This window comes from Drosophila eugracilis, unplaced genomic scaffold (genome assembly GCF_018153835.1).
Source record: "Drosophila eugracilis isolate 14026-0451.02 unplaced genomic scaffold, ASM1815383v1 contig_367, whole genome shotgun sequence".
In the NCBI taxonomy this organism is placed as follows: domain Eukaryota; kingdom Metazoa; phylum Arthropoda; class Insecta; order Diptera; family Drosophilidae; genus Drosophila; species Drosophila eugracilis.
Window position 1 is genome coordinate 671,047 of NW_024573224.1, and position 21,290 is coordinate 692,336.

Here is a 21,290-nt window from a genome sequence, read left to right on the forward strand (position 1 = left end):
GTTTTGAAATCAATAATTAAAACTCCAGTTAGTTTCAGTAGACATGTTATAATTTGTACAATTTTAAATACATATGTATTGAATTCATATAACAAGCAAAATGCGAATACATTGTATAAATATAGGATCCCGTGTATGCGTCGTGACTAACTTCTTAGTTTGCCTAGTTGTATGTGTGTATATGTAATTGCTTATGGTCCAGAGACGGATGCCCCAATCCCACGGATATCTGGATAGGTTGGAGCCTAGTTCATGGCACCTCTGAATATGTATGTATTTGAGTATGTAGTGGCTGCAGCCTGATCCGCGGGGCAAAGGGCAACGCCTCAGCCCCACCAGCTGCAAGTTTATAGCATGGCACATTCGTGATACTGTCTTGGTCATGTCGGATCCAGGAGGAACTGCTGGACGGGTGTCTTCGATCTAGATGGGCATTGCGTTGAAGGTAAAATAAGCGATATGATCGAAGGGTAAAGATATTTTGCGGGATATGTGACAAGCGCGCCCGCACCACGTCCAGTTACTCAGTCCTCCTGGATGGCCGTCATGCGTTTCCTTACACTTATAGAGTTGTCTCAGGAACATGATTGTGGTCTTGTTCGTAGTCAAGCCGCAGGTCAACGATTTTTTGCTCGAGCTTCCTAACACGCAGTTGGTACTTGCGTTTGGTGTGATCCAACATTTGTCCCAGATTGCTTTAGGACATACAAATATTACAAGGTATTAAAAGATATTACAAGCTTTATAATTCCTAAATTCATGGAATCTTACTGGTTTGATTTCTGCAGTTCGCGCACATTATGATGCAGTTGCTCGTATTTCTCGTCGAAGGCCTTCTGCGAGGCGGTGACATTGGCCAAAAGCGTCTGAATTCGACTCTTCAGTTCAGTTTCCCGAGTTAAGGCCTCAACCAGTTGTTGCTCTGTGAGAGCAGCATGTTCAGCCTCCGAGTAAGAGACACGGTTGTTAGCCTGCAACTGCTTTAAGGCTTCGTGTAGAATACCCACTCGCTCGTTGGCGTTTTGTCGTTCCTGCTCGGCCTCATCCATTTTTGCCTTTAGCTGGAGATTCGCATCCCGCAGTTCAAGTAGCTCCTGCATAATCACGGCCGTCTCCAGGTCGATAGGTGACTTCTTGTCGTCGCTTCGAAGCTCATGCTCCTTCTCCAAAGCCAAACGCTTTCTTTCGTATATGTCGCAAAAAGGTGACTCCAGACTGACGATAGTGTGCTGGACACTCGAACGACGACCCTTTAACTTTGATACGTGATAACGGAGGCGGTTGTCGTCGTCGCCACACCAAGAGCGGCCAATCTTCGGGGCGTCCTCTGGACCTAAGTTAATGTTGTGCTGCCATGGTCCCAGGCTATTTTCACACACGTTTTTCTCGCTGTCCAATCGGGCGAGTAAATGCCTAGCCACTGCTTCCACCGATCGACGACTTTCTTCCGCTGCCACCGATTTCTCTCCAAGGAGAGCCAACCTAGAATGAGTGTTGTATAATATACAGGTTTCACGGAAAGATAATCATGACATTTCATACTTGCTTTCCAGCAGAGCCAACATAACATCATAGGCTTCTATAGCGCGATCACTGCAGTTAAGCGCCAGCTGGAGGGCCACCGCATTAGACTCATATTTTCCGCATAGCAAATACAGGTGCTCGGTGTGTTCTTTGCATTCATCCAGAGTCAGTGCCAACATAGTGTTTCGCATTTCCAAATGCTCAACACGTCGCTGCAGTCGCTCCAGCTGCTTGTTCAGTTGCAGGGGCTCCATAAAGCTGTCCATGAAAAGATTTTGCTCCTTCAGTTCACACACCAAATGTTCTACCAAGTTAACGTGCTTCAGGAAAAGAAAAAGAAAATGTGAATGTATTCAAAAGGGGAAGACTGGGTAGCTTACCTCATTACTCAATGATGTATGCTGCTCTTGGGATGGATCATCACTAGATTCGTGTTTGCTGGCGCATCTCAACTTAACTCGCTCAGCCATTTTCGGCACTGCGGGAACACGTTTCTGCGGGCTCGCCAGCGATATGCAAGCTAGAATAAAAACATATTTAATTGATCTTTTTCTCGGCAGGATCTTATATATTACCATTTAAATCATTCAGGCGCTGTCCACTCTCGTTGACATCTGTTTCGCAACCAAAAAAGGCGACTTTTGTCTGCTCCTCAACCACGGCAGCATCCTTGGTGGAAATCTCCGACTGAAGCAGGGCGATCTGGGCTCTTAGGTGTAGTACCTCCTCCTGCAATGCCTCCACTTGACCCTTGTGGCTAAGTTCCTGTGCCTTATGATCAATGTTGCCTACGCTGGTAGTACTGCAGGCACCTTCTAAATCTTCTAATGGTTCCGTCTGGCACTCGGCATCAGGATTAGTAAGATTAATCTCAGAGTTGTACACAGAACCCTCTTGAAAGCTCAGTTCTGTGAATGGAATTCAGGTTGAAGCCTTTACCACCTTTTTTTTCTAAATTTTCACTCACCACTGCCGTCGGGTTCCTGCTCTTCCATAATTATATGATCCTGCTTGCTGCGCAATTTTTTGCTTAACTCCGCGATGACGCAGTGCATCTCGGTGATGCGGCACTCGTGTGCTTGGCTGACCACTTCCAGTCGCTTGTGGCATATCTCCCGTTCCGTGTTGCTATCAGTGAGCTGTCTTTCCGCCTGATGAAGACGCTGGGTAAGTTCCCGCACCCGGTTTTCTAGCTGCTGTACTGACAGTTGCTCAACCTGTGGGCGATTCAGAAATGGAATGAAGCGGATTAGATCTTTCTTGATGGCTATACTGGCTATTATCACGTTTATGGGTCGCCTGGCCAGTGGGTGAGCCATCAGAGTGTACTCCCAGCTACGTCTCTTGTCGCTGGGTACCGACGGCGTGTCGCTGCAGCACAGGCAGCTCAGGCTGCGTGGGAGCAGTTGCTCCGAAATCATGGTCCAGTGGAAAAATTCGACTGGCGATTACGTCGTCATCTAACTGCGGGTGCATCCGCGCGCTCCGCCACCACTGCAGCTTGACCCTCAGCCTTCGACACGCATCTGCGCACTGGACGCCACCCGAATTTCATGCCCCCACAATTGCAACACTTAAAAAATAAGTCTTTTGCAGGAAATTAAAAATTTGATTTAGATTATTATTTTTTAAAAAGAAGAAGAATAAATGAGAAAATAATCAAATGCTTAAAAAATAGTATATTACAAAATTTAATAAGAAACTTATTATATTTTTCTTGGATAAAGAGATTTTCTCTCAGTGTGGGGCTATCACTCACTTTGTTGACAATGTCTAGCGTGGAGCAGCTGGAGATGTTGTTGTCGCTCTCCGTTGTGTCCCGTTGCGTGTGCTCTGGAGAGTCTAAGTCGCAGGATCCTAGCAAGTGCCTGGCAGCAGGTCCTCCTCCACGGGGCGAAATGCTGCCGAAGACGTACTCGAAATCCTCACCAGCAGCGCTACCGGAATGCTTAGTCTGGAATCCGCCAGAGTCTCGTTGCTTGCCACTGCGACGCGGAACATCGGTAGCTATCTTGGCTACCCGGGCCACCTGCACATCGTTCGACATCCTGGCAATGGGAGGATGCAACTACTACTACCCGACTAGACTTGGCCTGATTTGGACCGCTTGATAATGAGTTTTGATTGGCGCTCCATTCCAACACTCAGTGGCACTAGTTTTACTCTACATGGCACTTCCAAGACGTCTCTAAAGGCATTTTTAATTCATAACTTGAAATTACTCTAGACAGTGCTATGTTTATTGCATTCTTATCAGAAAATGTATACCCAGAATTGCAGTATGTGTGGGAGTGTGTCTATGTTAACGGTGTACAACACTAAAGAAACATTTATCGATAACACACGGCGCGTAACTTAAAATGTAAGCCTAGTCTTTTATGTATAAATTCAAATTTCAAGGCTCTTGTTTTATAATCTGCTTTTATTGTACGCCGTTGTGGTAATATACATGTATTATATCTTTTGTCAACACTTCGATATGCTTCCATCTATTTCTTTGGGAGTCCTCAATTTACCTAGAATTTCTCTAAGGTATAGCAGCCAGATTCTCGGCCCGTATCGTCACCATAGCCTCGTAGTCTCGCATGTCCAGTTCGTGGAGTGCCTTCTGGACCAGAGTGGCCAGGTGAGGAGGCAGATCCTTTAGATCCTCCATTCGTTCCCGGGCCACGGCACTGGAAATGCGCGGAGTGCCGGTACAGCGACTACTAAAACCGCAATTGCCGGAATCTGTTGTAGCAGACGAAGACTTCTGAAAGTCATCGGGCTGTACATCTACCCCGTATACAGAGGAATCCACTGACTCGGTAGAAAGCGACGACATTCCATCGTCGGACTGCAGGACCTCGGTCGACTTGTGCTTCCTAGAATCTCCAGAATCTGGTGTAATTGCGATGCCTTCGTTATCTGGAGCAATGGACGGAGTGCTGCTGATGTCGGCATCATCAACCATGGCTGCGCAATAACCGTTGAGGAGCAGCTGGGAGGGAGCATAGCCGTATTCTTCCTCCTCCTCCTGACCCTCTGTGTTTTCGTCGTTTCCAGAGAGAAGCTGCTGCCACCGCTGTTCCAGCTCCGTCATCTTGCCAGCCAGTATTCTGGGTGATATATTATTTAATAAACATTTTTCTGCTTAGCCATGTTTACCCACTTGTTGGTTTTCTTCTGGTGTGTCAGGGCTAAGTTCTTGTCATTAAGATTGTCCAGAAGAGCCAGACACAAAGATTTTAGGTCATTTAAGCTCTCGGTTTTCTGTGGCAGATCAATGCCGCTCTCCAGGATTGTTTTAACTAAGGGAATCGAAATGATAATTGAATAAATGGTGGAATTATTCAATAACACTCACCCTGACGGGGGCTTAGTATGGTGTCTTCATTTGTGCTGCCACCTCCGAGTTTTACAATCCCCTTCTTTCGCTTTGCATCTAACATGGTCTAAATATTTAATATCAATAAAAATGTTTTTTTTATTTTATATGGAAAATGATTTAGGAAATTACCTTGTACTTATTAATGCTCTGTTTGGTCAGTTCCAGTTCGCTGTCTTGAATCTTTACACGTTCATGCAGGTACTTGTTCTCTAGCAAAACACCATCGATGTCCAGGAGCTGTAGATTTTATGATAATTTAAATATTAACTTTACAGATCTCAGTATCGCAACTCACTCTCGGATGTGTTTTCTTGGCCCTGAGAGCCACAAAGAGCTCATGATTGAGGCGATGTGCCTTGCATTTGTAGGCATCCCGCTCCGTAATCAGCTCCTCCTTCTCATCGATGACTGCTTTGAGATCGAATGCCAGCTGGGCATTCCGTTTCTTAAGCCCCTCCAAGTGACAGATGAAATTGGCTCGTTCTCGGCGCCACTGCAGCTCCTCCTTGTTGCGGGCGGCGTTCTCATTGGCCATTGCCTGTACCCGCGACTTGTTGCTGGCTTCTGTCTCTCGGAGGAGTTCCATGTCACCCTGGAGTTCGTTTAGTCGCTGCCTCAAAGCCTCCACTTCAGTACTGAGCTTGAGGTTCTGCTCTCGCGTTTCGTGAAGCAAGGCGGCCAGACTAGAATTTTCGCTTAGAGCTCCACATCCCCCTACGGCCAGCAGTTCACTGTTGCTTTTCAGCGCCGAGTAACGCAACTGGAGAGTTTCCGCCACCAGCTTGTACTGGTCACGTTCCACCCGAAATTGCTCCAGCTCCTGACGTAGGATCCTCAGTGCCTCAACCTTGCTCTGAAGTTTCCTGTGCACTGCCGAGGTCTGTAAGGGTGGTTCATATAAGTACATCTGTAAGTTTTGGGGATGTTGCAGACTCACCTCTACATTGTATGTGGCCATATGCTGGCCGAATTCGTGATGGCTAGCCACATCATCCAAATCCATGCCGAATACTTTTGCTGGTTTTCCGTAAGCTGAGCCTTATATGTTGACATTGACAGTGAATGGAAATTGGGGGCTGTCTGGAGCCAGCTGTATCACAATTTCTCGACTTCTAAGGACAACATTCTGGCTAAACGCGCAGCTAGAGCGAATCAATTTTTACTAACGCCTGCGCGGTAAGTGCTAGAAAGTATGCTACATATGTTTGCAATTCGATTAATTTCGATAACTTTTCTAGACCGTTATTTAGACTTTTAAAATTACATTTAATAAATTTAAAAAAAATGTTTTATATATTTTGGCCTAATTGGCCTAGTCACTTAAATACGGATTTCCGGGAATTAGAGCTAAAGTGGAACTAACGACTTTATGTTTACAACAGTTTTGTTGGCGCTTAATCATTGCACTTAGAACCCTTCTAGAAATGGCTTTAACATCGGATATTTTGGCAGTTTTAAAATCCAGCTTTTCGACCAGCTTCAAAATGCATTTTACTTTAAGAATAGGTACTTATATTATTAACATGAGATCTAGATGCTCCAATAAACACGTACCTTTAAAAGCAATCTCTTCGCTTAAATCAGAAAATGATGTGAAGCTGTTTGAAAGCTCTTGACCACCTTTCAGACGGACCCAATCTATGCTGGATATGTTGACAGAAGTATGGGAATAATAGTCTTGTTCCATGTCCTGAATTTGTTCTTTTTGTGGCAAGATGCGAGACTTGCACGGCGCACAAGTTATCTCTTTGATGTTGGTCACCTTGCAAGTCCTACGAAGCTGACACTTTCTTTTGCTCGATCGCAGCCTTTCCATTTCATCGAAGGTAGATGTATTTCCTAGCTCAAAGATCCCATTGCCTTGGGCTTTATCATCCAGTAGGACATTCATACATTTTCCGTTGTCCTGAAGCTGTGCAATAAGACTCTGATTGGTGGCCACAAGCTTTTTTATGCTACGAATATGGTTATTTAGTTTTAGACTGTAGGCTTCTATTCTACGCAACATATTTTCCGAATTCTCCAGGTGTTGATTAAAGAAATGAAGCCTTGTATGAGACGGATTCTCTTTTGGTTCCACAATCATGGTGGGAGTGCAATTGTAACCGATATCACCGTTTTTTTTTTTTATATGTTTAGGATTTTGAATTTTATGGATAAGTCTACTTAAGTTTTAACAAGATCTAAGATATAAAAAAATTATATAGACGATAATGGAATTCACAAACAATTAAGGAATAAAAGTAGGACTAAGGTCAAGAACTAGGTAAAATCTTCAGCGGCAGCTCATAGCATTTGCTATGGTGACCATCTTGCGCACCACGTTGGCATTGGTTCCGTAGTACGGGTCTACGTCTTGTTTTCCCATGGTCACATCGCATTCCATGCGTGTTGTGGTGGGTACCACATAGTCCTCACTAGCCGTATCTTGAGCGGAGGCGTGAAACTCCAAACAGCGACTGACAGTGAGGATTTCCTCAACATTAGACACTTTGATGCCGGCGCCGGGCATTACAATGAAGTCCCTGTGATGCTTGGCTATTAGCTGCGCCAGGCAGTCCAATCCATCTGCGGCCGACGGTCGGAATCCGCTGGTTAGCAGGCGCTTAAAGCCTAGTTCCTGCAGCAGTTCGACGTTCTCGTCCATGCACTTCTGGTCAGTGAGATCGAAGGCACGGTGAAAGGTAACCGGAAGGCCGCTTGATCCCAGCATCACCTGCCGGCACTGGTCTACGTTGATGCTGCGATCTGGATTCAGGGATCCCCAAACAAAGCCATCAGCACCGTTCTCCCGCAACAAATCCATGTCCGTTAGCACGGCACACATCTCTTCGTCGCTGTAGACAAAGTCGGTGCCCCGCCGAGGCCGTAGCATGCAGTAAACGGGAATAGTGAGGGTTTCCTTCAGTGTTTTCAGGGTGCCAACACTGGGAGTCAAGCCTCCTTCGCCTAAGGCAGAACAGAGCTCAATCCGGGAAGCTCCTCCAGATTCCGCGGCAAAAGCTGATCGTATGGAGTCCACGCAGACCTCCAGTTTGATATCGTGGCTGGACATATCGCTTGTCTCTGATAAAAAGTCAGGTAAACAAATATAAACAATTTTTTAAGCGATTCCAGACCGATAGGTATCAGCTGTTTCCGCCCGTGCCAACACAAAAAACAATCGATAGCCACGCAAGAACGATATACACATCGATATTCATAACCAGTTAGTTTTCAGTGTTGAGTAATTCAACAGTCTGTGCTCATTTTGTTGTGAACAATTTTTGTTAATTTTTTAATTTGATTTGCGAGGGTCGTGCGAACGAGGCAACGGACATCGCACGGACGCGGAATCGGAAGTGCGATCCTGCAGCATGCGCCAGGACACATAGGCAGCAGTAGAAGACCAAGCGCACTTGGAGTTACCTAGAAATGACAATGGGCGAGCCAACCACGTCTCTTGTTCTGCCTGTCATACTGCGGCCCATTTTCTCCCAGGTAGGTGAAACGGGCCCAGGTGCTTTGCTTTGCTCTGTACCCGTACCCGTGCCCGAGCCCGAACCCTTTAGCCCCGCAAAGTTCGGGTCTGTTGCGTAAACCCTTTACAATGGGTACTTGGATTTGTAATTGACTAACATCTATATTTACTTGTAGCTCGAGCGACGCGACGTAGGCGCTGCCCAATCTTTACGCTCCGCCATTCTCAAGTCGGAGCAGAATAATCCGGGCTTCTGCTATGACCTTGTCGCCACAATTGTTCGGCGGGCCGATCTGAACGTAAATTTGAACGAGGCAGTGCTCCGATTGCAGGGAAACATTACGGAAGCGGACCGTAAGTAGCCACGCCAACACCTGAGTTTCTTAACTAACAAATTATATCTTTTGCAGTTAATGAATACCGCTTGACTCGCACAGAAGAGCCCTTCCAGGAACTCAATCGCAAGTCCGTGGCACTCAAGGTTATCCTCAGCCGCATACCCGACGAGATAAACGACAGGAAGACATTCCTGGAGACCATCAAGTGAGTACAATTCTAAGATGGATCCAAGCGCAGTTATGCCTAAGATCAACGGGCAAATTATATAGTAACAAAAACAGTACAATTAAAAGAACTTAGGACTTAGAACTTAGCTAGACGAGTAGTTCCAGCTTTATCATGTTTAACAATCAAGAGCTAAAAACTTTCCTATAATTTTACAGGGAAATCGCCAGCGCCATAAAGAAACTGCTCGATGTGGTCAACGAGATCGGCTCGTTCATACCGGGCGTCACGGGTAAGCAGGCTGTGGAGCAGCGAAAGAAGGAGTTTGTCAAATATTCCAAGAAGTTCAGCACAACGCTGAAGGAGTACTTCAAAGAAGGACAGTAAGTGTCACCAGTTGCAGCTACTTATTTACTATTTACATTAGTGTTATCATACGATACGATACGGTGAGGCCAAGATAGCCGGTTTCTTAATCGACTCATATCTGGTTTCTTATCGTTTCGGGCCAACCGTGTGGATGATGTCATGCCATTGGCGTTCCGGGTATTGTTTGGTTTATCATTTTGCGACGGAGATTCTCCATGGTGGGGGTTTAGTGACAAGCCCGCCAATTTTAAATTGTAAATCACAACCTAAATTGCTTTGATGGCTATTACCATTGACCTTATCGTTTAATCGATGAAAGTTGCATTATAATTTAAGTCTTTTTACCGAGGAATGACTAACCGAATTTTATTTGATCTATTTTCAGACCGAATGCAGTATTCATAAGTGCACTTTTTCTAATACGGCAAACGAATCAAATAATGCTGACAGTTAAGAGTAAATGCGAGTAGAGAATTAAAACCTTTAATTATGGCAAATTTTAGTGGCATTTTAATTTTATGTTTAAATAACCATTTAACCACCCACAAATCAAATAAACTCAAGAGCAAACACACACACACACGTAAATACCCAAAACGCCCGATAAAGTCCAAGTTAAATGTTTGAAAGTAAAAACTGAAAAAATCTGTTGTAACTAAATAAATAGGCCTAATTTACATCGTAAATATGTATTACAAAATAATCGGACACTGAATTCTGCAAAACCTAAACATTGTAATTAACTAGTGAGCAACTATATTTATATCGTGACGATGAGAGTTGTGTGCAAGAGTTTCTTTATCGTTTACAATTTATTGTAAATAATTCATTATTTTTTTGTTAACAACAACATCATCGGCTAGTTTGTTTTTGTTTAGGAGAAAGCGCCTACGAATAAATTTAAAATTAGTGAAAACAAAAAACGAGAAACAGGAAATGTATGTACTACGGGGAGAATAAAAACAAAAAACGAAAACGGTAGACACTTAAATTTTTAACTGTTTTTAATTGTTAGAGTTTGAAATTTAAAAACTATACATAATAATCATTTACTTAATGATATGTTCGATTTGAAATACAAATGCGAAAGCGAAAGACATTAGTAGCCGTCAGCACTATCAACAAGGATGAAGAAAGAAATTATTTTAATTAAAAAAATGTTATATGAAAAACGAACACTAAACAAAAAAACGGCAACAAACTCATAATGTAGACATAGCGAAAACAAAACGACAAATAAATGTATTTATATTCCAAAATGAAAACTTTTTTACTTGCCATAATCCTAAGACCTATTTTCGAATCCCTAGAGATTTCCGAAATGAAATCAAAATCAGACATTTCAGCATACATGGGGTTAACAGAGAGAACGGGGCTCTGTTAGTGGTTAACAGGGTAAAGTAATAGTAAATCGTAACTAACAGCCCCAGAGCATGAACTTACCCACTTGCAACCCCAAAGGAGCCCGTGAGCGGGAGAAAATTACCCGTTTTTCAGTGTCATTTCACAGAAAAATCGATTCCCCGCACACTGGGTACTGGGCATTGGGTTCTGGGTTCTCTGGGCCACTCTGCTCTGGCACACTGAGCACCGAGCTCTGGCAGTTGGGTAGAAATCAGAGTACAAACCAGCAGCGCGACCGAGATGACCCACTTTTCGGTTTTCGCACTGAGACCCAACTGCTACCCACAGAAAGTGGACAACTAGGCGGAGTTTTTTTCTATATAAGTAGCAGTTTAAACGATCGCGTTTTTCGGATAATTATGTACAGCCTACGTAGCCTAGTGTAAACTCTATGCATTTATGTGAATTTCCCAGCGCAAACGTGGAAGACGAAAACAGGCGACCTGAAAAAGCAGCAGCAGCAGCAGCAGCAGCGAGCAAGAAGCAGAAGCACAAGCAGCAAAAAAGGTTCGCAACCCGTTAAAACCCCCGCTTTCCCTTCACAAAAGAAAAGAAAAAAGTTAACCCAAAAAAAAAAAAATTTGAAAATCAAGTGCTTCCAAAATCTAATTCGCAATCCAACTAAAAAGTGCAAAAAAAAAAATATTCGTGTGGCAAATACTTTTTTTGCGCAAGCTGAAAAAAAAAGAGCCGTTATGCGAGCGAGCGAGCTCACGAAAAATTTCGCTGTACACCAAATGTTTTCCCTACAGCAGCACCGCTGCTGCGTGAAAATTCCATTTTCTCGCTAACAACGAAAAACTCGCCGCGAGTGCAGTGAAAAAGCCAATGTGAAACATATAATTCCGGGAAAATGGTGGGCCAGTGAAAAGTAAAAGTGTAAGCATATCGATGAAGGAAAAAAAAAAGAAAGAGCAGCAAACGTAAAACTACACTCTCCCACACATACATATGTACAAATACATACACATATACATATACATACCACCCACATTGTGATGCATATACAATATGCAAATGCGGGTAATCGCTCTAATACCGAGGCAAAATGAAACGCTGAATGAAATCGAAATTATAGAAAAATGCATAAATAAAAACGGTTAAATATTCAACTGCATTTGGGCATAAAACGCGCGCACACACACACACACACACACATCTATAAACACCCACACAGAGAAGCAAGAAAAGAGCGAGAGGCAAGTAAGTAAAGTAGATGTAAATGTAAATGGCCAACGAAACTGGAGCAGCACCAATACGAATGCAAATGCCATAACGGCAGGAGCAGCATGTGTGCGTGTGTCTGTATGTGTGAGCGTTTCATATTCATAAGCTTCCAGCAGCAGCAGCAGCAGCAGAATAAGAAGAAGAAGAAGCAGAGGCAGAAGAAAAGTCCCACTTTTTGGATTCCCACTCTGGGGGCGGTTTTCACACTTGCCACACAGCCTGCGCAACAACAGTGTTAAAGTTGTTTGCTGCTGCGTGCGTAACACAGATATAACATACATATGTACATTGTACACCCCGTACATACACACACACACTCTCATACGCTCTGTATGGTTGTATGTACACAAAGGTATCCAAGAGCGAGCATGCGGTTACCTTCTCCGACCCGGAGTTCTAATACCCGTAAACTACCGCAATGTTTGCCCTTTCTCTCCGCTCCTGATTGAACTGCTCCACTGACATTTCATTTCGCCTCCACGCATTCTGTTTATATTTATGGCCCACTGTTCGCAGTTTCCGCTGCAATGATCGAAAGTCACGCGCCTAAAGTCGGGAACACAGAGCGGATATTTAATATAAAGCGATCGATACAAATTCAGTAATGCCAGGGAGAAGAAAGACTTTTAGTTAAGGATTTTGAAATTGATTATCTTTATCTACAGTCTTTATTTTAAAGCTAAACATATATATATATTTCACATTAAAGTCACCTTTTACCACCTTTTTTTATTTTTATGCTGATAAGGTAGATAGATAGTCCCATATGAATCTTAGAACCTGCATTTTCATATAATCTAAAATTACAACCTTTTATTATTTTTAGGAAAGCTTTTATAATCAGCATTACCTAAGACAATGGTAAAATCAGATCCTTGTCATGCAAAATAATAGTTAGATTATTTTTCGTCGCCTAATGCCTTGGGCACATAAATTTTTTTGACGAAATTAATATTTAGGCTTTCTATTCTGTTCTTAAAGACTTTTAAAAACTGCTTGAAATGTGAGTTTAATAACTGTCACACTTTAAAGTCTAGCAAAAACTAAAGATTATTTATATATATTCGTAAATTCTAAAAACCTACTGAAAGCACGCGTCGTAAAATTTATAGTTTTTTCTTCAAAAAGAAAGCCAATACAATTTTATTGGATTTTTTCGCTGAGGATTAATCGTTGAATTTGGCCAATTTTGACATATGGCAATCATTCAATAATTTATATGCTGGGCTGCCGGCCAAGCTGCGACCATGAGATTTCCGCAGGCGGGGAATGTACCATCCTCTTGCCGCTTTCCACTTCCCATTTCCCGGTTCAACCTACCCAACCCCATAACTGTGCTATAGTTTTTTTCTTTCTATAGTATTTGTTCGCCAGAAGCGACGAAATTCGTGTTACTGTGAATGTGCCAGTGCTTCTGTGTGTGTGTGTGTGTTGTGCCTGTGTGTGAGCAGCTTGTTATAAATAGGCGAGATAGTTTTTGTGCTCGTGTTCTGGTTCCGCTTTTTTCCTTGGCTCTGCGATTGAGGTCATGCCAGCAGCAGGATAATGAACTTTTCCAACATCTTAAATGTAATTGCTTGACTTTAAAAAGTTTCTGTTGGCAGTGTTATTTTTAGGACTTGCCACTCGTCATAGGCTCGAGTATACTTTGACGGTCTTATGTGCGACTATTTATGCATGTAATTGTTGGCAATGGCTGTTGGCTTCTTGCTTCCTCACTCGTAATTGCTGCAATTAGAAGCACTTAATTGTTATGTGCTTAACTTGGCCCGAGTGTGTGTGAGCATTCAATTAATTGAACGACAGCTCATTACTAGCTCATTGAGCAGCAGGCAAAGTATGCTTTTTAAACTTTTCACAGATTTTGACTTCACAATATGTGCAGTAAATATTAGCTTTGGCCTGGGAAACTTTTTCATTTTCAAAGAGTTTGTCAAGGCAACCGACGCCAGATGCTAATTAATTGCTTTCCTCTCAGCCAACTTGTCTGTCAACAAACGGGTGCAAGGTGGAAATTGCCATTTTGCAGTCTCAACTTTTGTTCTCTACAATTTTTTCTCGGTTCTTTGGTAAGTTCATTTTGGAGTAAATCAAAGTTGCCTAGCCAAAAACCAAAAAAAAAGCGGAACAAAGTTTTTAAATTAGTTTTCCTTTAGTTTTTAGCTAACAAAAGTTGGAAATTTCTTTTTGCTTTTAACTTTTCAACCACAAAGTGCCACCGAATATTGTTTTAATTACGAGTTTTTGCATATTTTACTTGTCGCGTGACATTTGTATACGAAATTACGCATACGCCGCGTTATGCGGGAATGAAGATACTGAGGTGATGGTGTTGGTGTTGGTTGGCCCTTCACTTTCATTCCTGCCCCCATGTTAGATAACGTGCCTCAGTTCCAAGTGAATGGGAATTTTCCATTTAATTTACTCCGATGGCCGCAACGACTTTGGCCAGAATGTGGGTTAATAGAGTGTAAAGCAGCGCCAGGCCGCAACCCAGTTTCGGGTGGTTTCCTGGGCTTGGTGGGTTGGGTCTCAACCATGCCACCTAAAGAGGCTGCCTGGTGAGCAGTCTGTGGCTCCTCGGGCTAATCTGCACTTTAAGAACTCATTAAAATTTCAAGCCTCCTCACAGCGGCAACAGACATCGATGTCGTCTTCCTTCTCTCCAACAACGCACCGAGGCTGTGTTAAATGTTTAATTGCTAACTAGATCGCTTCATTTCCATTTAGCACTTTAAGTTAATAAATGCCAAAGATTAAAGTTTAAATTTATAGCATCAATCTAATTTTATACTCTATAATAGGCTCTCTCACTGAATTTCATTATGATGTTGGTATAAGAAAATTTACAAAAGAACATATAAAATACTCTTTGCCACATTTCCCAGAACCAGATAAAAATCAGTTCATAATTTTTGAGTACCACACTTCGAGTAAATGATTCAGAAAATTAGAAAAATCAATTTTATTAGTAATAATTCAGAGTTTAAGGATGGTTTTCTAATTTGAGCTCATGTCAATTTAATGACTGATGAGCGTAAAGTGACATACGCTTTGGCATGTTAATGGTTTGTTGAAATGGACCTTTATCCACAGGGTAATTAATTCATGATGGCTTTAATTTTTTTTTTTTTTACTGTGTTTGAGAGGCTGGCAAACAAGATGCCTGTGACGTAGGCGCACATCGCTGTGTGCGTGCGTGAATGTGTTTGTTGGGAGTGTGTGTGTGTGGAGATAAATGGTGCCAAGCACTGCTCAAGTTCCCGAAAGTGTGCGGCAAACGGTGGGGTGCTTAAAATAGTCACCGACAGGCACAGACAGACACTAGCGCTGGGTGGCCAATGGAGGGTTAAGGCAGGACAAAAAAAAGAGTATGAGGATGGAGTCTTAGCAAGTGGCTAGGGCTGATGTTGTGTTTGAAGACAAACAAGGAAATGACAGCGGCCGGATAGCAATCTAAGGATACTGCCGGACAAAGGACACGCCAAATATAAGAAAAGAACTGAACAAAAACACTAACTGTTACACAGAAAAGAAAGTTTTTTAGTTTTTTAACTTTAAATTGCACAAGTATGTACTTAAAAACAATATAATTAAATATCAAAATTGATTTAATTATAGGAGTAAGCTATTTGAGAAATATTTTACTGCATACTTTTAGGCATGACAGTAATTAACATTTTTGACGTCTTTGGTAATTCTGATATTTAAACACAAAGGAATTTGTTCTTAGGAATAAAAGAGCACATATAGATTATTTATAATATAAATTTAACATATTTGGGCAATTCTCATATTTATGTTCATAAATTTATTCCTGCTCTTTCTGTGTACTTTTACAACTCACATCAACAAAGGCCTCTCGCCCACATCTACTTCAATTGCGAAATGCTTGCAATGCGCTTCATCATAATTAAAAAATCCTGCGGCCCACATGCACACCCACACAAGCGTACGCACACCCACACACACAGCAAACATGGCCACACTGGCTGTTAGTTTGGAAATGTTAATGCTCTTAAAGAGAGAGTTAACAGTAGCAGCTATGTTACGAGTAGATATCCTTTGACCATGCGCGAACTCTCTCTCTCTCTCTCTCTCTCTCTATGAAGGGATATTTTCTCACTGGCTCACTTGCAGCTTATATAGCTGATCTACTCGCACAGTTACACTCAACTATCTCCGTCGCACATCAAAAAAATTAGAGTAGAACCATTAACAGCGGCAAAGTAACAGTAACAGTAGTAGGGCAAATGTGCTTCTACTTGTTGTTGTTATTTTTGCAGTTGTTACACACACATACACACACTGTGCATAACAGCAACTAGTGGCTGTGCTTTTTCCATCGCTTTTCCCATTTCGCATTTCCCATTTCCCTCTCACATTCACATTCAACTCGCGCTACACTGCAGTTGTGTCAGTGAGTACTTAATATTTATGGTGTATAGTGTGAGTGAGTAGTGCAAATGGAATGACAGGACATCAAGTCGCTATGATTGTCAGTTAATGAGATAATTACTGTGATTACGGGTCACCTGGAATAGGTAATACGTAATTGAACCTCCCCTTTTTGCTCGACTTTTAAGCCCTTTACGGAGGTTTGTGGTTCTGCTAAAAAATGTGGTCAAATGTGGTTTTTTCCTTATGTGGTTTTTAAAGCTTAGGTTTTGGGTTTAAAACGGATTAAAGTTGCAACTGAGGTTTTTATTAAATTTGTAAAATTAAGACTTTGAAAAGCTTTCTTTGTAATACTATTTTTAATCTGAATTCTTTAAAACGAGAATTAAAACTGCATAAATTTAAGTCTTCTTAGTTATCTTAAAGTTGAAAATCTCTCAAAATTCATGCCATGTAAGTAGTTTATGGCTTCCATATAAACCAAATTGTCCTAGAGTACAGATATCCACCTGTATCAGAGCAACAAGGTGCTCATCCGCCTTTAGTAGTTGCCATAAAAATGCCGTGGTGGGCAGTGCCTGAAACCGGAAGGGCGTATTGCAAATGCCAAAGACTTCCGTTTGGCTCCGGCTAGATGCTGTCATGCAACCGCCCACCAGGGCGGGGTTCCACCAACACCAATGCCAAAAGCAATATCAACCACAACAGCATCATCATCATCATCATCATCATCATCGGTACTGGATAAACGCTGTCATAGCTTTTAAATGTCAGGGAGCCCAGCCATCGGTATTGAGTCCACATAAACAGTGGCATTGACAGCCCACCGAGTGGGTGGTGGTGCAGTACGCGTCGTAGTGGGTGGTGCATCGGTGGTCGTTCTGGATTCCGATAGATGCGAGCTTTGATGTATTAATAACAATTTATCGATGCAGCGCAGCTCCGGTAAATGGATTTCGATTTCGTATATCCTGCATTTAATGATTGGATTAAAGTTTCAGTTATGGAAAAGTAACCATTCGAAGCTATTTCTCTTTTGCATTTCCCTTAAGTGAATCGATGCTGATAACTATATCTGGTCTTGCCGCCGTCTAGACAAACTGGCGCCTTCTATTGTCTCAGCTGGCAAGGGTGGCGTATGAGTAATGCAACTGATTTTCAATGCATTTGGTGGCGTATGCGTAATGTTTTCATTGCCACAGTTCAAGTTGGTCTGTCCATTAGGAAACAAATGGAAACCCTATTTAGATGTGGAGTTCTAATAAAAGATAAGAGAGCCATATAATTTTAATTAATTTGCTGACAAAATTAAACCGATTGCATAAATCCAACAAACATTGCAAATTGAGAGATTGCACAGCTGCCGGGCAGAGATAGGCATTCAAATGAGCTAGCTGCCTGTCCAATCTCAGCTTTTTGTGGGCTGTGCGTGGACAATAAATACGGTCAGGCAGGCAATTAACCCAAAGTTCAAAGTTCGCTTCTACATACCAAACACACACACACAGTACACAAAATACTGACCCCCAAGGACACGTGCGTGTCGTACCGTGCCGTTCGTGGATAAAAGGCAGAAAGGCAGCCAGGCAGCTGACCTATTTCCACACTCACCAGGCAGGCCCATGAATAAATAATAAAGCCAAGCTAGGGATAATAAAAACAGCAACTATTTATAGGAGCCAAGTCTTGGTAGTCTTGGCTCAGCGGCAGTTCGGCCGTTTTGCTATTCGGCTTGCTGCAGATTTTCACTGGCCCCATTCTGATGTGCGATTATCGTTACCATTGCAGTCGTCCGAGGGGCAGCCACAGCATGCCGTACGAGTCGATGCACCATCATCAGTCGGCGGCCGCTGCCGTGGCCGCTGGCACAGCCCCCAACGGAATGCTGGACGCCCTCAGTCTGCAGCTGCGCGATGCGGAAATGCGGCGCACAGAGATCGAGCGGGCGCATCAGGTGAGTGTCCTTTTAATTCCTATTTTAGATTTCTTTTATAATATTTTCATTATAACTTTCCACCTAGGAAACCCTGGCACAAATACGAAATCTAAGCGGAAGCGCACGTCCCGATGCCGAGGCGGTTGAGAATCTGCAGTCGAGAGCCCGGGAACTGGAAAAGAAGGTGACTATAATCTAAGTTAAATATTAAAATCTCTTGCTAATATGAATACTTTTAGGTTGCGCTGGAAAATGTGCGCTGCGAGGAGCTGCAAATCGAACTGACCTCGGCTCTGAAGGCCAAACAGGCGTCCCGCTCGGTCTGCTCTGGAATGGTCGGCGTGTCCTCCGGAGGCGGAGCCACCATTCCTACATCAGCCAGCAGCTCCACCGTCACTTGGGCACCGACAATCAGTCACCAGGACCAAGGCTCCGAGATTGATATCATAATGGCAAAGATTGAGCAGGTAAGCGGGGCTAAATAAATCAAATTCAAAACCATTTAAACTTCAAAGATTTCTGTGTAAAATGATATATTTGTATTTATGAAAGTAACAAGAGTGTTTAAAAACAGCAACAGTAGACAGACAGCAGTCAGTGTTTCGTGCATAGTGTAGACAATAATTAAATTACAAATCGGACTGGAAAAAAGTTATAGACTCCATGGGGAATATCTGAGAACTGCTTCCAGTCCGAATTATAATTTAATTCCAAGCTAAGAGCCCAAGTCCAAATTATTAAACACAAACAATGAATCTTGTAAGTTTTAGCAACATATCAGTGGGTGTATTAAGATGTTTGTTCCTCTTGGCTGGTTGGCAATTCCTCGGTTTTCTCGGAGAGAGCTTCCTCGATGAAACAATTGATCTCGAGTTCGCTAACCAACGAGCTGGTTGGGGAGCCATCGTCAGGGGAGCCATTCTCCATGTAACTGGGTGATAGGCATGATAGGAAACTGTCCAGGCTGCTGATGCTATTCGCGCCAAAGGCATTCGGATCTAAGGAGTCAGTTAGCTCAATCTGGGTGCTATTTTCGCTGGAGCCAAGAGTTCCCTGACGGAAAGGCTCATCCTTGTTACTAATCTGTAACTTGCGACGCATCTCCTCATTTTCCCTGCTGAGATAACGGATAACTTCCTGGTTCTCCTCGCTGCTGCGGTCCTCAACCTCGGCTATTAGCTTCATCACTTCCACCATCTTTTCGATCCGGGCGTCCTGTTCTAGAACAACTTCCGTCAGTCCAGCCAAATAGCGCTCCTTCAGCTGATAGCTATCGATGAACATATCGTCTTCCTTATGCTCTCGGAACTTCTCCATGATCTTCTTAATGCCTTGATGGAACTCTTCGGCGGTCTCTTTCAGTTCGATATTTTCTCGCAGCATTTCCATTTGATCCTTGTCGCTGTTTTCCGATAGATATTTTAGTACCTGCTCCTCGCGAAACTGACGGCAATTGGCCAAGTCCTGGTTTACTTTCTCCGCTTCCTTTAACAGCTCGTCGGCCCTTATCTCAAGTTCAGCCATGCTGTCGGAAATATCTTTGGCTTTATTGATAAGAGCCTCTATGGGTCCGGGACTCATTGCATCGCCCATTTTCACAAACTGGTCTAGCTAGTTCGATCGTTAACGTTAAATTTGGAAATATATTTTTTTATTCTTTGAGAAGGCACTCCTTTGAATTTATCAAACCAGTTTATAAAAAGACCAAAGACAACTAAGTGAAGGCCTACTGAAGTGACACTTAAAAGTTATCAAAAGGATTGCCACCTAATAAGTTCGATAACTTATTTTTCTGTTAGGTTTGGTTTTTATTTAAATATTTTCAATATGGATCCATTAATGATAAACTAATCCTTATCCATTATTTTATCTTCCAGGATAATCGCGTGCTGGCCGAGCTGGAGCAGCCTCGCACCTCGGCCAGCGCCAGCATGTCAGCATTGCCGCCCAGTTCCATGTTGAGCACGGTAAATAGCGAATTTAGAACCATATCAAAGAGTGGTGAGTACACCAACAAGAAGCTTCAATCATGGACAGAATTCAAAGGGATATATATCTTACAGAACTCGAAGAAGAACTGAACCGTTATAAAAGGGCCGTTCTTGGCGGAAGTGGCGGAGGTGGTGGCGTTTCAGCTCTCTCCTCCGGCTATTCAAGCCTGCCGCAGTCGTTGGCCTCTACGCTGCCCAATGGCGGGGCAAGCACCAGCCTAAGCGGTACCAGCCTTGGCTCGCACAGCGTGGCCGCTGCTGCTGCCGTTGCCTCTGCTGGATCGGGGGGTGTGACTGGGGGTGGTGGAACGGGAGGTTTATCATCCATATCGGCCCTGGTGCCCAACTCAATCAGCGGCATATCCTCGAGTCTAAGCAGCCATGCCATACAATCGATGCAGTACGGAACCGGACAAACGTCCGTGGAGAAGCTGCTGAGCGGAACTAGTGGAATCACTGGGATTCCACCTCTGCCGGTAAATATTCACACGATGAAGGCTATGCCAACGGCATTAAGTCAGGTAAACCAGCTATTTTCAATCGCAATGAACTACCAACAACCACAGCAACCACAGCAATTACCGCTGCAGATCGATTTGCTTTCAAGCTTGCCACATCTAGCCAATGCTACATACTATATATAAATATATATATTTGTTATAAGTTGTATGTAAAGTTCGATCCATTCTGAGTAGCCATATAGCCATATAGCTTTAATAGCGATCATCTGCTTTCGTTCGTTGATCGTCGCTGCTGCAGCCGTCGGCCGTTTGTTGTAGTCTCATTACTGATGAAAATAAACATTCACATACAGAGCCACCCACTAACCAACCACCCACTGAAAATACCACCCTCACATCACACGAAATCACACACACACTCAGACACACCCATTTCAAACTAGATCGTTTGTGTATTTGTAACTGATTTTCAATTTGCCTGTAATCTATATTCTTTCTAACATTGAAATCTATATCGCTGGCATGCTAGAAATTTTACATTTTTATCACCCGAGTAATGATAGTATACTTAGAGGATGGTTTTAGGATATCCTTGATGTATATTAACACTTAATATTATTCCATCACAATCCACCTGAATATATCA

The 21,290-nt window shown here is 42.9% G+C and overlaps 6 protein-coding genes across 17 annotated transcripts in view; 2 read left to right on the forward strand and 4 right to left on the reverse strand.

Annotated features, from left to right (window-relative positions):
* Positions 1-32: 32 nt before the first annotated feature.
* Positions 33-3,801, reverse strand: LOC108105623 (colorectal mutant cancer protein). 2 transcript variants are annotated; one of them, XM_017212308.2, is made up of 8 exons: positions 3,284-3,326; positions 2,811-3,111; positions 2,492-2,741; positions 2,100-2,432; positions 1,905-2,044; positions 1,543-1,844; positions 772-1,482; positions 33-695 (listed from the first exon to the last, which is right to left on the reverse strand). In XM_017212308.2, the coding sequence occupies exons 2-8, from the start codon at positions 2,943-2,945 to the stop codon at positions 563-565; spliced, it is 2,004 nt and encodes a 667-aa protein (XP_017067797.2). In that variant the 5' UTR covers positions 2,946-3,111; positions 3,284-3,326; the 3' UTR covers positions 33-562. The 2 variants fall into 2 exon arrangements, with proteins under 2 accessions (XP_017067797.2, XP_017067796.2); XM_017212307.2 differs by lacking the exon at positions 2,811-3,111 and having other exon boundaries at positions 3,284-3,801.
* A 127-nt stretch (positions 3,802-3,928) lies between these two features.
* LOC108105624 (coiled-coil domain-containing protein 149) lies at positions 3,929-5,941 on the reverse strand. Its single transcript, XM_017212309.1, has 6 exons — positions 5,832-5,941; positions 5,190-5,774; positions 5,024-5,131; positions 4,871-4,958; positions 4,676-4,814; positions 3,929-4,622 (listed from the first exon to the last, which is right to left on the reverse strand). The coding sequence occupies exons 1-6, from the start codon at positions 5,895-5,897 to the stop codon at positions 4,052-4,054; spliced, it is 1,557 nt and encodes a 518-aa protein (XP_017067798.1). The 5' UTR covers positions 5,898-5,941; the 3' UTR covers positions 3,929-4,051.
* A 1,085-nt stretch (positions 5,942-7,026) lies between these two features.
* Positions 7,027-8,030, reverse strand: LOC108105628 (copper homeostasis protein cutC homolog). Its single transcript, XM_017212313.2, has one exon. The coding sequence runs from the start codon at positions 7,947-7,949 to the stop codon at positions 7,170-7,172; it is 780 nt and encodes a 259-aa protein (XP_017067802.1). The 5' UTR covers positions 7,950-8,030; the 3' UTR covers positions 7,027-7,169.
* A 68-nt stretch (positions 8,031-8,098) lies between these two features.
* LOC108105596 (programmed cell death protein 10) lies at positions 8,099-9,724 on the forward strand. The gene is made up of 5 exons (XM_017212270.2): positions 8,099-8,374; positions 8,531-8,708; positions 8,765-8,897; positions 9,077-9,241; positions 9,613-9,724. The coding sequence occupies exons 1-5, from the start codon at positions 8,309-8,311 to the stop codon at positions 9,695-9,697; spliced, it is 627 nt and encodes a 208-aa protein (XP_017067759.1). The 5' UTR covers positions 8,099-8,308; the 3' UTR covers positions 9,698-9,724.
* Positions 9,725-10,535: 811 nt separating this feature from the next.
* The window catches only part of LOC108105593 (peripheral-type benzodiazepine receptor-associated protein 1), a 29,757-nt gene continuing 19,002 nt past the window's right edge, over positions 10,536-21,290 (forward strand). For 5 of the 11 annotated variants that reach the window (XM_017212257.2, XM_017212262.2, XM_017212260.2 and 2 more), the window contains exons 1-6: positions 10,579-11,138; positions 18,045-18,210; positions 18,278-18,376; positions 18,432-18,659; positions 20,070-20,193; positions 20,256-20,704. In XM_017212257.2, coding sequence (XP_017067746.1) covers positions 11,023-11,138; positions 18,045-18,210; positions 18,278-18,376; positions 18,432-18,659; positions 20,070-20,193; positions 20,256-20,704 — 1,182 coding nt within the window. In that variant the 5' untranslated portion in view covers positions 10,579-11,022. Of the gene's footprint in view, positions 11,511-18,044; positions 18,211-18,277; positions 18,377-18,431; positions 18,660-20,069; positions 20,194-20,255; positions 20,705-21,290 lie in introns of all 11 variants that reach the window. The other 6 variants (XM_017212261.2, XM_017212263.2, XM_017212267.2 and 3 more) reach the window with 5 other exon arrangements.
* LOC108105595 (FGFR1 oncogene partner 2 homolog) lies at positions 18,709-19,904 on the reverse strand. Its single transcript, XM_017212269.2, has one exon. The coding sequence runs from the start codon at positions 19,783-19,785 to the stop codon at positions 18,982-18,984; it is 804 nt and encodes a 267-aa protein (XP_017067758.2). The 5' UTR covers positions 19,786-19,904; the 3' UTR covers positions 18,709-18,981.